This window comes from Oncorhynchus nerka, linkage group LG6 (assembly GCF_034236695.1).
Source record: "Oncorhynchus nerka isolate Pitt River linkage group LG6, Oner_Uvic_2.0, whole genome shotgun sequence".
Classification (NCBI taxonomy): Eukaryota; Metazoa; Chordata; class Actinopteri; order Salmoniformes; family Salmonidae; genus Oncorhynchus; species Oncorhynchus nerka.
The window spans coordinates 61975616-61989255 of record NC_088401.1 but is presented as its reverse complement, the minus strand read 5'-3'; the positions used below and the strand labels follow the sequence as shown (position 1 = coordinate 61989255).

At 42.8% G+C, this 13640-nt stretch overlaps 1 protein-coding gene across 1 annotated transcript in view; it reads right to left on the bottom strand.

Annotated features, from left to right (window-relative positions):
* The window catches only part of si:dkey-237h12.3 (teneurin-3), a 172077-nt gene that overhangs the window by 50026 nt on the left and 108411 nt on the right, over window positions 1-13640 (bottom strand). Inside the window, exons 9-15 of the mRNA XM_065019761.1 lie at window positions 13483-13584; window positions 11152-11346; window positions 7292-7492; window positions 5029-5214; window positions 2782-2802; window positions 1035-1058; window positions 56-202 (exon numbers count right to left, since the gene is read on the bottom strand). Of these exons, the coding sequence (XP_064875833.1) occupies window positions 56-202; window positions 1035-1058; window positions 2782-2802; window positions 5029-5214; window positions 7292-7492; window positions 11152-11346; window positions 13483-13584 (876 nt within the window). The remainder of the gene's footprint in view (window positions 1-55; window positions 203-1034; window positions 1059-2781; window positions 2803-5028; window positions 5215-7291; window positions 7493-11151; window positions 11347-13482; window positions 13585-13640) is intronic.

Genomic DNA, 13640 nt, shown 5'->3' with positions numbered 1-13640 from the left:
TGACACAAAGTTATATAATTTGCAAAGAGTGAAGAATAATGGACTTTGTTCTTACCCCCCTCATTGTCCTTTCCATCTGAGCAGAGGGTCTCCGTGGAAACGTCACATCCTAGCCCTCTCCATCCTGATTGGCAGATGCAGCGCCACCCGGCTTGGTCCAGAATGCACCTCCCATTGCTGTTGCACAACCCAGGGCACCCATCTGCCAAAACAATCATGTCAATCACCATGCTAACCAATCAGAGAGAGGGAGACAGGTTGAGGGGAGGAGACAAGACTTAGTCATTCAGGGGCAGCACAGAGGGACAAAATGAAAACAAATGTATAAAGTGGACAAACAGGACATATAATTCTGACGAGGGGTGGGGGTGGGGGGGAGGGTCTAAAGATACTGTAATTTCACATGGGTTTTTTCCTTTAACTGATTTCCATACCATTTCAGGGCACTTTGAAATGGAAATGGTTTTGGCAAATGTAGGAAATTAACAATGCATAGAGGTCAACACACAGTTGGATAATAGGGGTTAGTACTGCGAATATCCTTGCTCTGCTTTTTATGACATGCTGATTAGTCAAAGTTACTCTATTCCTATCTGTAGTATTTACCAAATTCAGCACAAAAAACAACACACATTTATCTTGGCCTAAAACCGGCACAACACCCATGTGAAGGTACTATCAAAGTAAAGACAAGGGTAGATAGAGGTAAAGACGAAAGGGTTTGTTGGTGTTGTCTCAGCATCTCTATTTGATGCCAGGATATTGCATTTCTTTTTTCACAGGTTTGAACAAGAACAGAGCATACTGTAACTGACTGGCTACATCTGCTTGGCATTTCTTCTGACACACAAGGATTCAGAAAGGAAAAGGGGGACCGAGAGTGTGCTTGACTAGTTAGGACGGACACGTATGAAGGTACTGGGATCACAATAGAAACAGTGATAGACTGGGACATAAGATGTGTGCTTGGGGAAGAAAACAGAGCAGGCGAGTGATTGTTGATGACAATCTCTCTGGGGTAGTCATTCCGTTACCTTTATATCCTATCTTGACTGCTCCTATTACCATTGAGGAGAGGGGAAACATTTGGAAAAGAAAATTACTTATCTCTATTGCAGGAATATCTAGACTGACAAACACAATTATCTGAGTATAGGATACAAGAAGAAAGAAAGAGGTAGAGCTCAGTCCAGATATACCTGACAACTTGGTATGCAATACTTTTCAGTTAAGCTTTGTATGGTTAAAAGCCCAGTGCAGTCAAAAATGTGATTTTCTGTTTTATATACACTCACCGGCCAGTTTATTAGTTACCTCTAATACCGGGTCATATCCCCTTTGCCTCCAGAACAGCCTGAATGCTTCGAGGCATGGATTCTAAAAGTCGGAAACGTTCCACAGGGATGTTGGTCCATGCTAACGCGATGGCCTCAGGCAGTTGCTGCAGATTGGACAGCGGTACACCACCGCCACCAGCCTGTACCGTTGACACCAGGCAGGATGGTTCATAGACACATGCTGCTTACGCCAAATCCTGACTGCCATCACCATGACGCAACAGGAACCGGGATTCGTCGGACCATGCAATGTCTTTCCACTCCTCAATTGTCCGGTGTTGGTGATCGCATGCTCGCTGGAGCCGCTTCTGGAATCCGGTGTGGTCGTCTGCTGCAATAGCCCAGTCGTGACGAGGATCGACGAGTTGTGCGTTCCCGAGATATCGTTCTGCACACCACTGCTGTACTGCCTCGTTATTTGTCTGTTTGTGGCCCGCCTGTTAGCTTGTACAAATCTTGCCATTCTCCTTCAACCTCTCTCATCAACGAGCTGTTTTTGCCCACAGATGTTTTTTGTTTGTCACACCATTCTCAGGGCACACCCTAGACACTGTTGTGCGTGAAAAGCCCAGGGGAGCGGTCGTTTCTGAGATATTGGATCCAGTGTGCCTGCCATCCAGTGTGCCATACCACGCTCAAAGTCACTTAAGTTACTTGTTTTGCCCATTCTAACAGTCAATCGAACAGTCACTGAATGTCTCGATGCCCGTCTGCCTGCTTTATATAGAAAGCCACGGCCAAGTGACTCACTGTCTGTAGAAGCAATCCATTTTCATGAACGGAGTGGTGTACCTAATAAACTGGCATGTGAGTATATATTCCACACTATGAGGTTGGAATAATACTGTGAAATTGTGAAAATTATGATAATGACCTTTGTGTAAGAGCTGTTTGAAAAGACCGCCTGAAAGTTGACATCACCAGGCAGTAATTAGTTGATAGACCAATAAGACAGAGAGTTCCAAACCTTTCTGCCAATAACAGCTAGTTTTCAGTTTTCCCCTCCCCACTCAGACCACTCCCAAGCAGTCCTAGCAAAATTGTTGCTTGAGAAAAATAGTATTTGCTACGAAACTATTTTTGTTAATTTTTTACCACTTTAATTTAAAACAATCACAGGAAGGTACTTAATTTCTACCTAGAAATGATTTGATATTTAGATAAAAACATCTGCATTAGGCCTTTAAGGTACAGCCCATATTGTTTGTATGTCATTAGCCCTGACAGTGATTAGGATTTTGTTATCACTTTTGTAAATATGATCTTTCATGGTGGATGATGGAGCACAAAAAAAACAGCATGGTTGTCACATTCTGATTCTGTTGAGGGAAGTAAAGTTATCTGCTTACCCCATTTAAAGGGGGTTTACATGTTCAGTATGACATTTGTTGGGGGCTATTGATACGAAACAGGAAGGAGAGCGAAAGACAGGAAAGTACATTACCTGATACTCTTGAATCCAGAGCTTGTCAGATGAGAGAGAGAAAGAAAACAGGTATTATAGAAGGGTTACTACAGAGAAAACATACACAGACAGCATGAAGAGGAAAATGTAAATAGATTTGAACTATGAATGTTTCACAGTTGTGTGTGTTAAGGATATGCTTGAGCAAATTATCAGGCTTGCCTGGTGAGATACGTTGCAATAGCAGTAGTGGCATGCTTTCATTCCTAACAACACACATCCACCTATTAAACCCTCCACATAAAGTAAATAACAATGTACAGTACATTCACATAGAACATCTAAAGAACCTAGTTTATAACTAGGGGGGTCGGTAGGGTAGCCTAGTGGTTAGAGAGTTTGGACTAGGAACCGAAAGTTTGCAAGTTCAAATCCCCGAGCTGACAAGGTACAAAATCTGTCATTCTGCCCCTGAACAGGCAGTTAACCCAGTGTTCCTAGGACGTCATTGAAAATAAGAATCTATTCTTAACTGACTTGCCTAGTAAAATAAAGGTAAAAATAAATAAATAAATAAAACTGAATAGGTGGCAGCTGCTAACAAACACACGCTCGAACATTAATATGCTGTGTTTTAATGCTGTCTGAATAGCATTCTAGTGTCAACTTTTGCACTTAGCTCTGTTACACCAGCTATACAGCAGCTACAACTATAAGCGCATTTTCCATTTAAAAGCCGTGTAGCGTATTATCCTTCAGTTTACTACAAAGGTGTTTCTATGCATTCAAGTGCTCCTGGGAGTTTACTTCCATGCTTTGTTCCAATGATGAAGTGGTTGAATAGCTCCTGTGTACTCTGAGGACAATCAGCTACATGACTGATAGTTGTAATGTATAGGACTCCTGGATGTGTACTGGGACGACAATATGCTGAAATGCTCCTGGATGTGTACTAGAAGAAAAAAACAGCAGTGGAGAGCGAAGAAGTAACAGCGGTGCTTAAGACTCCCATGCAAAAACAGAATCGCAACGTGTCTGACAACAGTTGGTCCAGGGAAGCAGTCTATTCAAGCCCCTTCGTCAAGGTCTCTCCATGTAACGTGATTAAAGGTGCTTTATGCGAATTGAAGTTATTCAGAGAGCCCTATAAGAAAGGAATAAGCTCCTAGTTCCTGTTAAGAATAGGTAAATGGCTGCCTATTCATCCCAGGCGCATCTACGGCGAGGAATTGGTTTCCTGATGGGGGTTAAACAGGAAGAAGTTGAAAGGGACAGGATTTTAGTTCTCATTGAGGCAGAGATAATAACATCAGGAATGCAACCCCTCCAATCACCCCAGTGCAATCTCATCTCTCTCTCCTGGTTTCTAACCAGTCAGCTTCATTCTCTGGATGGGATAACTGCTGATGAGGAGAACGTTTTGTAAATATGTCATTAGGGTTTGGAGAGCCGGGGTCTGTTTCAACAAGAGGGTGATGTCACCGAGGGGCTTTGGCCTCTATTAAGGCACAGTGAAGCTGTCATCTCGGAGATGGCTATACCATTGAGACAAAGCTGAATGAGACCTTAGTACTAGCTGTCCCTCTTTTCCCTTAATACTTTCCCTTAGTTGAGTCGTAGAATAGGCAGTAGGACTCTATAAAGAGCATATTTATATTCTACTGTTTAAAGAAAATATTTGGCATGGGTCCTCGGAATCTGAAAAAGGTCTACAGCTGCACCATTGAGAGCATCTTGACTGGCTTCACCTCCTCATATTACCTCAACTACCTTGTACCCCTGCACATTGATTCAGTACCAGTACTCCTTGTATATATTCTCATTTTTGTTATTTGATTGTGTTACTATTTCCTTTTTTATTTAATGCAAATGTTTCTTATGTTTTAACTGTGTATTGTTAGGAAAGGGCTCGTAACAAAGCATTTCACGGTAAAGTCTACACCTGTTGTATTCGGAGCATGTGACAATTTTTATTTATTTGATTAGTTGGATAAGTCACTTCTGAAATCCATTTTCAGGTGGATTGGGAAAGGGAAAATGGTGATGTCAGGTGTCAAGGACAGTGAAAGTGAAATGGAATGGGTCATTTAGAAAATTCTTTCTTTATGTTTCATAGGGTTATATGATGCAAACATTGATTGATAGGAGGCACATTTCTTCCAAGCTCTTCAACTTAGACTGCATTCAAGATACTGTTGAAAGCAACTCTTGGGCATATTCAGGAGCATTGATGGAGAATAAATTGGTACATTCCTGCCTCTTTGTACTGGTTCTCTGCCGACTCACCAATGGTGCAGTGCTCTCCTGTCCAGCCCTGGTGACAGTCACATTTGCCCTCTCGGCAGACACCGTGATCTGTACAGCGTGGGTGACAGTCCCTCTGGTCGCACTCTGAGCCTGCCCATCCCTCCTCGCAGTGACAGGTCCCACTGACACACACTCCATGGGGGCCGCAGGCCACAGTGCACACCTCTGACACACAACCACAAACAGAGTCATCCGTCATACACTGGACAGACGTGTGCCATTGTAGTGTACAGTAATTAAATCTGTAAGTACTTGTATGGACATAGTGAATAATACATTTTTTCTGCTGTCAGTACATTAGTTCCACTGCCACAGCTGAATCATAATCTTTACATATTGATTGAATAAAGAGGCACAAAGCCTGATATTTTTCTCTCCAAATTCAGGTGTGATGGGAGACAAGGACACATTTTCCTGCCACAAAAAAAAAACGAAAACAAATTTGTTTACTCTTTTGTTGCTTCGTTTTCATTTATTTAACTGGCAGAGCAGACTAAACAAGGTTTTTACATTTGCCGTCAGTTATCCCCAATGATTTCAGCTTGATCCTGGAACGTTAAATCCCACAACATTTACAAGAGACTGAAGTAAAAGGCTAGCTTGAGACATCTTTAGACCTACAGGCTTTCAAATAAGCAGGTCAACTCACTTATTTTAGTCACCAAGGACCACAAAAGCATAAGACCAACTACTTAAGCAGATGTCTCTATGTAGTCAGACAGCAGGCGGTGTGGGTGAGAAACTCTCATTACTGAATCCACAGGTAGTAGGAGACCAAGGAGAGTGCTTCAGTCACTGGCATGCTACAAACCATACTGAATGCTCCATTCTATTATTGAGGGAAAACCATATGAAACAATGAAGGGAATGGTTTATTCACAGGAACAGACCCAGTATTGCCTTCAGAGCCTCCAGAACACTTTGAAATGTCACCACAGCAGCGTTCAGACAGTAAGAACAGACTTTCTAAGATTTGAAAAAACCTTACTTCAAGTAGGCTACAGGAAAAAGCAGTCCGCCACCCACCCATTAAAAGTAGTTGAGTAAGTTTAAGAAAATATCGACACAAAACTAGTCCACCTAGCACCCTTGTGAATATCCTTGAGGATAACACGTCAAGGTTTCAAAATTCACTAATTTTTCTGTTTTCCGCTTACAAGCGAAACCACCTCACCTACCTTAATTTGCACTTTTTAAATAGGTTGCTTTCATCGCCCTCTGAATGGAGTTTTTCTTCGATTGACAGACCTTGGTGGGTTTCTGATTAAGCTTAGACGACACTCCAGAATTTTAACCATGCCTCTGGAGGGGGATCGTTCGATTCCAAGGGCCCCCTCCCCACCCAAAGAATCCATGAAATCAATTTTTCATTAGCGCAAAGGTGTTTATCTGCTTTTAGCAAGCCCCTGACTCCGGCACGATGGCAGAGTGGGTGGTCGATCTATGCCACGCCGCTTGTTAATTAAAGTTTATTTAATTGAAGTGGAACTGCTGAGATAATTAAGAGAGAAACCTTGACTACTACCTAGGTGGGCAAATACAAGTTTGGATGGCTGCTTAAGTAAGCTAACCTCACTCCCTTCAATGTAGAATTTTTAACATCGACCGGCAATGGATGTTTCACGGCAGGAAAGAGGGACTCTGTCCTGAATTTCAAAAGTATTTTATAGAATAACAAATGGCCTTACTTTGGATGTTGTCTGAAAGTGAATAAATTGAGACAAACTCCCTGGTCCCCTAAATTCCCATTATTCTTTCCTGCCAGCAGTCTAGGTTTTCATCTCATCCATCATTTCAGACTTACAGTACACCCTCTTACGCAAAACCCCTCAGATTTCAATCGCACAATCAAGTAAATGTGTGGCTTAATCAATCTTAGCTCCAGATAGTTAAAAACCCAGTAGGTTCCAATGTGACGCTACTCAATTTGGGTCTCCAACTGTGAACTGCAGATGCAGGTACTAATTTGGCACTGCGATTAGACTAAACTAAATAAAACCCATTCTAGAGAAGGACATTGAGTATGAATCACCTGATCTTTTAAACAAATGAACCGATTACTAAAACCAAAGCATAGCCCTCAAACTGGCAAAGTACCTACAAGAAAACAAACTAATTGTCTAAAATGTTCCTTATATTAATGAGGGCCATCATCCTTTTCCTTACTGGAGGAGTCTCCTCACACACAACACAAAGCCAGACAGCTAAACCCGAAATAAAAAGTTAGAGAGTGTGGTCTGACCTAAAGAGCAGTCGGAGCCTGTCCAGTTAGCCTCACAGACACAGGTGCCTGTCTCGGTGTGGAAGGTTCCGTGGCTGGAGCACTGTTCAGGACACGTGCTCTTCAGGATCTCACAGCCGATTCCGCCCCAGCCCGGGTTACAGTGGCATTCACTGTGGTGGCAGGCTCCGTGGCCCGAGCAGGTTGGATCCAGACAGTCCGCTAGGAAAACAAGAGAAAGGTAAGGAGATGGTTGAACTACTGTATATGGGATGACTTAATCATGAAATAAACAACTAAACATATGAACATGCTCCATAGCCAGCTTATTACTAGTACAGCCTTTTAGCAAACACATACAAGTATATTGATCTCAGTGACTCATTGAGAATAATTTGGTTCTAATCATAGTGCCTTCAGAAAGTATTCATACCCATTGGCTTATTCCACCTGTAGTTGTGTTACAGACCCAAAATAATGTACACCTATCTACACACAATACCCCATAATGAAGTGAAAACATATATTTAAAAAAAATGTAAGCACATTTATTGAAACTTAATTTAAATTTACATTAGTATTCACACCTCTGAGTCAATACTTTGTAGAAGCACCTACTTTGTAGAAGCAGTCTCTAACATTTTTTATTTATTTTTATTTTACCTTTATTTAACTTGGCAAGTCAGTTAAGAACAAATTCTTATTTTCAATGACGGCCTAGGAACAGTGGGTTAACTGCGTGTTCAGGGGCAATCTTCCGGTTACTAGTCCAACGCTCTAACCACTAGGCTACCCTGCCGCCCCATGCTGACCACACCTCTCGTGTCGCAAAATAAATGTACACATACATTACATTTACATTTACATTTAAGTCATTTAGCAGACTTACAAATTGGTGCATTCACCTTATGACATCCAGTGGAACAGTAGTGCATCTAAATCTTTTAAGGGGGGGGTGAGAGGGATTACTTTATCCTATCCTAGGTATTCCTTAAATAGGTGGGGTTTCAGGTGTCTCCGGAAGGTGGTGATTGACTCCGCTGTCCTGGCGTCGTGAGGGAGTTTGTTCCACCATTGGGGGGCCAGAGCAGCGAACAGTTTTGACTGGGCTGAGCGGGAACTGTACTTCCTCAGTGGTAGGGAGGCGAGCAGGCCAGAGGTGGATGAACGCAGTGCCCTTGTTTGTGTGTAGGGCCTGATCAGAGCCTGGAGGTACTGAGGTGCCGTTCCCCTCACAGCTCCGTAGGCAAGCACCATGGTCTTGTAGCGGATGCGAGCTTCAACTGGAAGCCAGTGGAGAGAGCAGAGGAGCGGGGTGACGTGAGAGAACTTGGGAAGGTTGAACACCAGACGGGCTGCGGCGTTCTGGATGAGTTGTAGGGGTTTAATGGCACAGGCAGGGAGCCCAGCCAACAGCGAGTTGCAGTAATCCAGACGGGAGATGATAAGTGCCTGGATTAGGACCTGCGCCGCTTCCTGTGTGAGGCAGGGTCGTACATGTTATTCAATCATTGCACCCACACTGCTCGCGCGCCAGAGTAAGGGTCTGCGTGGCCAGGCGCTAAAATAGAAGTTGGTTCAATTTGTGACACTCAACATGCTGCAAATCCTGCCTTTCAACTCTCCTCATTGGTTTTTAGGAGCATATACCCACGTGGGAAATATGAACTGACATCCACACTCCAGTCGGTTGTAGTAATGCACTGTAAAGTTGGTTGCCAACCATCATTTAAAGTCGAAAGAAGAAAAAGAAGGAGGAGAGATGATGAGAAACTAATTCGGTTTACCGTTTTATCTGTGGATTAATTGTCAGAGTTGAGGACCTTGTGCATTTCAGGTAAAACAACAACCCAATGTTTATATACCAGGACAAATTAGCTAGCAAAAGCAACCTAGCTAAATAAATTGCCATAAATGTTTAATGCTTTTTGACCTGTCCCCAAATTAATATAATTGGTTCAGAGTTTGTTTTGATATTTCAACCTGACTGTCCTGATCGCTTCTGGTGTGGGGAACAAAATCAACATACGCACGATGGCACGTTTGGTCAGCATGTACAAGTTTGCACACCTGGATTGAAACGTATTTTCACATTATTATTTTTTTAATTATTCATGGTCTGTCAAGTTGGTTGTTGATCATTGCTAGACAGCCACATTCAAGTCTTGCCATAGATTTTCAAGCCGCTTTCAGTCAAAACTGTAACTCGGCCACTCAGGAACATTCAATGTCATCTTGACAAGCAACTCAAGGGTAGATATAGCCTTGTGTTTTAGGGTATTGTCCTGCTGAAAGGTGAATTTGTCTCCCAGTGTCTGTTTGAAAGCAGACTATACCAGGTTTTCCTCTGGGATTTTGCCTGTGCTTAGCTGTATACTGTTTTTTTTATCCCCCAAAAACTCCCTAGTTGTTGCTGATGACAAGCATACCCATAACATGATACAGCCACCACTATGCTTGAAAATATGAAGAATAGAACTCAATAATGGGTTTGATTTGCCCCAAACATAACGCTTTCTACTCAGAACATAAAGTTAATTCATTTTCCAATTTGTTTGAAGTTTTACTTTAGTGCCATATTTCAAACAGGATGCATGTTTTGAAATATTTGCGTTCTGTACAGGCTTCTTTCTTTTCACTCTGTCATTTAGGTTAGTATTGTGGAGTAACTACTGTACAATGTTGTTGATCCATTCTCAGTTTTCTCCTATCACAGCCATTAAACTCTGTAACTGTTTTAAAGTCACCATCCCTGAGCGGTTTCCTTCCTCTCCGGCAACTGAGTTAGGAGGGACACCTGTATCCTTTTGGTGACTGGGTGTATTGATATACCATCCAAAGTGTAATTAATAACTTCACCATGCTCAAAGGGATATTCAATGTCTGCTTTTTATTTTATTTTATTTTTACCAATCTACCAATAGGTTCTCTTCTTTGTGAGGTACTGGAAAACATCCCTTGTCTTTGTGGTTGAATCTGTATTTGAAATTCACTGCTTGACTGAGGGACCTTACATAAAATTGTATATGTGGGGTATAGAGATTAGGTCGTTGTTTACTCTTGAACTTATTTAGGCTTGCCATAATAAAGGGGTTGAATACTTATTGACTCAAGACATTTCAGCCTTACATTTTTTATTAATTTGTAAATATTTCTAAAAATATAATTCCACTTTGACAATATGGGGTATTGTGTGTAAGCCAGTGACAAAGGACATCTAAATGTAATAACTTTTAAATTCAGGCTGTAACACAACACAAGGGGTGTGAATATTTTCTGAAGGGACTGTAAGGCAGTCATCAAACCAGAACCAAATGTCCAGTTTGAGTCAACTGACAACATTGTCCAACCGTTCCTGCATAATTCCACAATAGCACTTATGTACTTTCTCTCTTAATTCACTTCACAATGAGCGCAACATTTTTATTTAATTACTCCCTCGACTCAATAAGATTTTACACATTGGGTCACTGATCTGCAGATGTAAATCTGACAAGTGAATTGCCTCTGTCTGAATTGGGATCAATGAAGTTAAACTGACTGAACAGGGGGAGAAGGGGTAGAGGGGATAGCGAGAAGTATTTTCGATAACAATGAGAAATAGACCCAGACTGAGAGATATTGAATCTCACAGGGTTCTTGTTCGAGAGCGCACTGAAGCAATCACATTGGATGGACAATTCAGAATCAATTCCAATCCATACCTGTGGTGGCTAAATGGTTGGAGGGAGTTAATGCATGCAGAGTATCGATGGAGGAACAAAAGGAATTATTTGCTTGGTGAAGTTGAAAAGAGCTATTGTTTAAGTTGTATAAGTACTGTATACATCGCCGACAGGCTGGGAAATCGAACAGTGACACTACATATTGTTGTGGTGTACCTTGGTGACAGTTGCTTCCCTTGTGGCCAGCATTACACACACAGTTGCCCGTCACACAAATCCCATGGCCTCCACATTGGGGGTCTACACACTGGGTAGTAGGCACGTCACACTCTGTGCCCTTCCATCCACTGTAGCACTGACAGCGCCCCCTGGTGTACTGGCCATTGCCACTGCATAGGACAGGACAGGCAGCTGTTGTGGGAAGAGACAATGTTACTCAATAGTATATAAAGCATATTAGTTACTCTGGACCCTGATCTCTCTTTTGATGAACATATCAAGACTGTTTCAAGGACAGCTTTTTTCCATCTATGTAACATTGCAAAAATCAGAAACTTTCTCTCAAAAAATGTTGCAGAAAAATTAATCCATGCTTTTGACACTTCTAGGTTAGACTACTACAATGCTTTACTTTCCGGCTACCCAGATAAAGCACTAAATAAACTTCAGTTAGTGCTAAACACTGCTGCTAGAATCTTGACTAGAACCCAAAAAATTGATCATATTACTACAGTGCTAAGCCTCTCTACACTGGCTTCCTGTTAAGGCAAGGGCTGATTTCAAGGTTTTACTGCTAACCTACAAAGCATTACATGGGCTTGCTCCTACCTATCTTTCCGATTTGGTCCTGCCGTACATACCTACACATAAGCTACGGTCACAAGATGCAGGCCTCCTTACTGTCCCTAGAATTTCTAAGCAAACGGCTGGAGGCAGGGCTTTCTCCTATAGAGCTCCATTTTTATGGAATGGTCTGCCTACCCATGTGAAAGACGCAGACTCAGTCTCAACCTTTAAGTCTTTATTGAAGGCTCATCTTTTCAGAAGGTCCTATGATTGAGTGTAGTCTGGCCTAGGAGTGTGAAGATGAACGGAAAGGCACTGGAGCAACTAACCGCCCTTGCTGTCTCTGCCTGGCCGGTTCCCCTCTCTCCACTGGGATTCTCTGCCTCTAACCCTATTACAGGGGCTGAGTCACTGGCTTACTGGTGCTCTTCCATGCCGTCCCTAGGAGGGGTGCGTCACTTGAGTGGGTTGAGTCACTGACGTGGTCTGTCCGGGTCCCCCCCCTTGTGAGCTATACTCGGCCTTGTCGCAGGATGGTAAGTTGGTGGTTGAAGATATCCCTCTAGTGGTGTGGGGGCTGTGCTTTGGCAAAGTGGGTGGGGTTATATCCTGCCTGTTTGGCCCTGTCCAGGGGTATTGTCGGATGGGGCCACGGTGTCTCCCGACCCCTCCTGTCTCAGCCTCCAGGATTTATGCTGCAGTAGTTTATGTGTCGGGGGGCTAGGGTCAGTCTGTTATATCTGGAGTATTTCTCCTGTCTTATCCAATGTCCTGCGTGAATTTAAGTATGCTCTCTCTAATTCTCTCTCTTTTTCTCTTTCTTTCGCTCTTTCTCTCTTTTTCTCTTTCTTTCTTTCTCTCTCCTGGAGGACCTGAGCCCTAGGACCATACCTCAGGACTACCTGGCCTGATGAATCCTTGCTGTGCCCAGTCCACCTGGCCGTGCTGCTGCTCCAGTTTCAACTGTTCTGCCTGCGGCTATGGAACCCTGACCTGTTCACCGGACGTGCTACCTGTCCCAGACCTGCTGTTTTCAACTCTTTAGAGACAGCAGGAGCAGTAGAGATACACTGAATGACCGGCTATGAAAAGCCTACTGACATTTACTCCTGAGGTGCTGACCTGTTGCACCGAAGACAATTACTGTGATTATTATTATTTGACCCTGCTGGTCATCTATGAACATTTGAACATCTTGGCCATGTTCTGTTATAATCTCCACCCGGCACAGCCAGAAGAGGACTGGCCACCCCACATAGCCAGGTTCCTCTCTAGGTTTCTTCCTTGGTTCTGGCCTTTCTAGGGAGTTGTTTCTAGCCACTGTGCTTCTACATCTGCATTGCTTGCTGTTTGGGGTTTTAGACTGGGTTTCTGTACAGCACTTTGTGACATCAGCTGATGTAAGAAGGGCTTCATAAATACATTTGAGTGATAGTCCATTGTATAGCTGCAGTGTTGATACAACCTTAAATCAACCAATCACTATCTTTCCATGCTACAGTACAAAGGACTAGAGTACAACCCTTCCTCTCCAAATATTTGATTTGAACGATTAGTGCTAACCCTGACCATTAGTCTAAACCTAACCCTTAGCCTAAACCTAACCCTGACATTTAGCTTAAACCTAACCCTAAACTACGAACAAATATCACATGCACATGGTAATTAATTCTGAAAATATAGCCAATATTTGTCCATTGAAGCTTGCTCATGTATAGATTGCGATATCAATAGATAGATGAGGAGTTGGGAAAAAGATACCTCTTGAACAGTACGGACCAATGAACCCTGGGAAACAATGGCAGGAGCTGGACACACACTCTCCATTCCCATAACAGTTGTGTGAGCACTCCATAACCGACTCTGTTGGGACAAAAAAAAAATGTTTTCTAGGATTACACCAGCTATGGTGACACAAG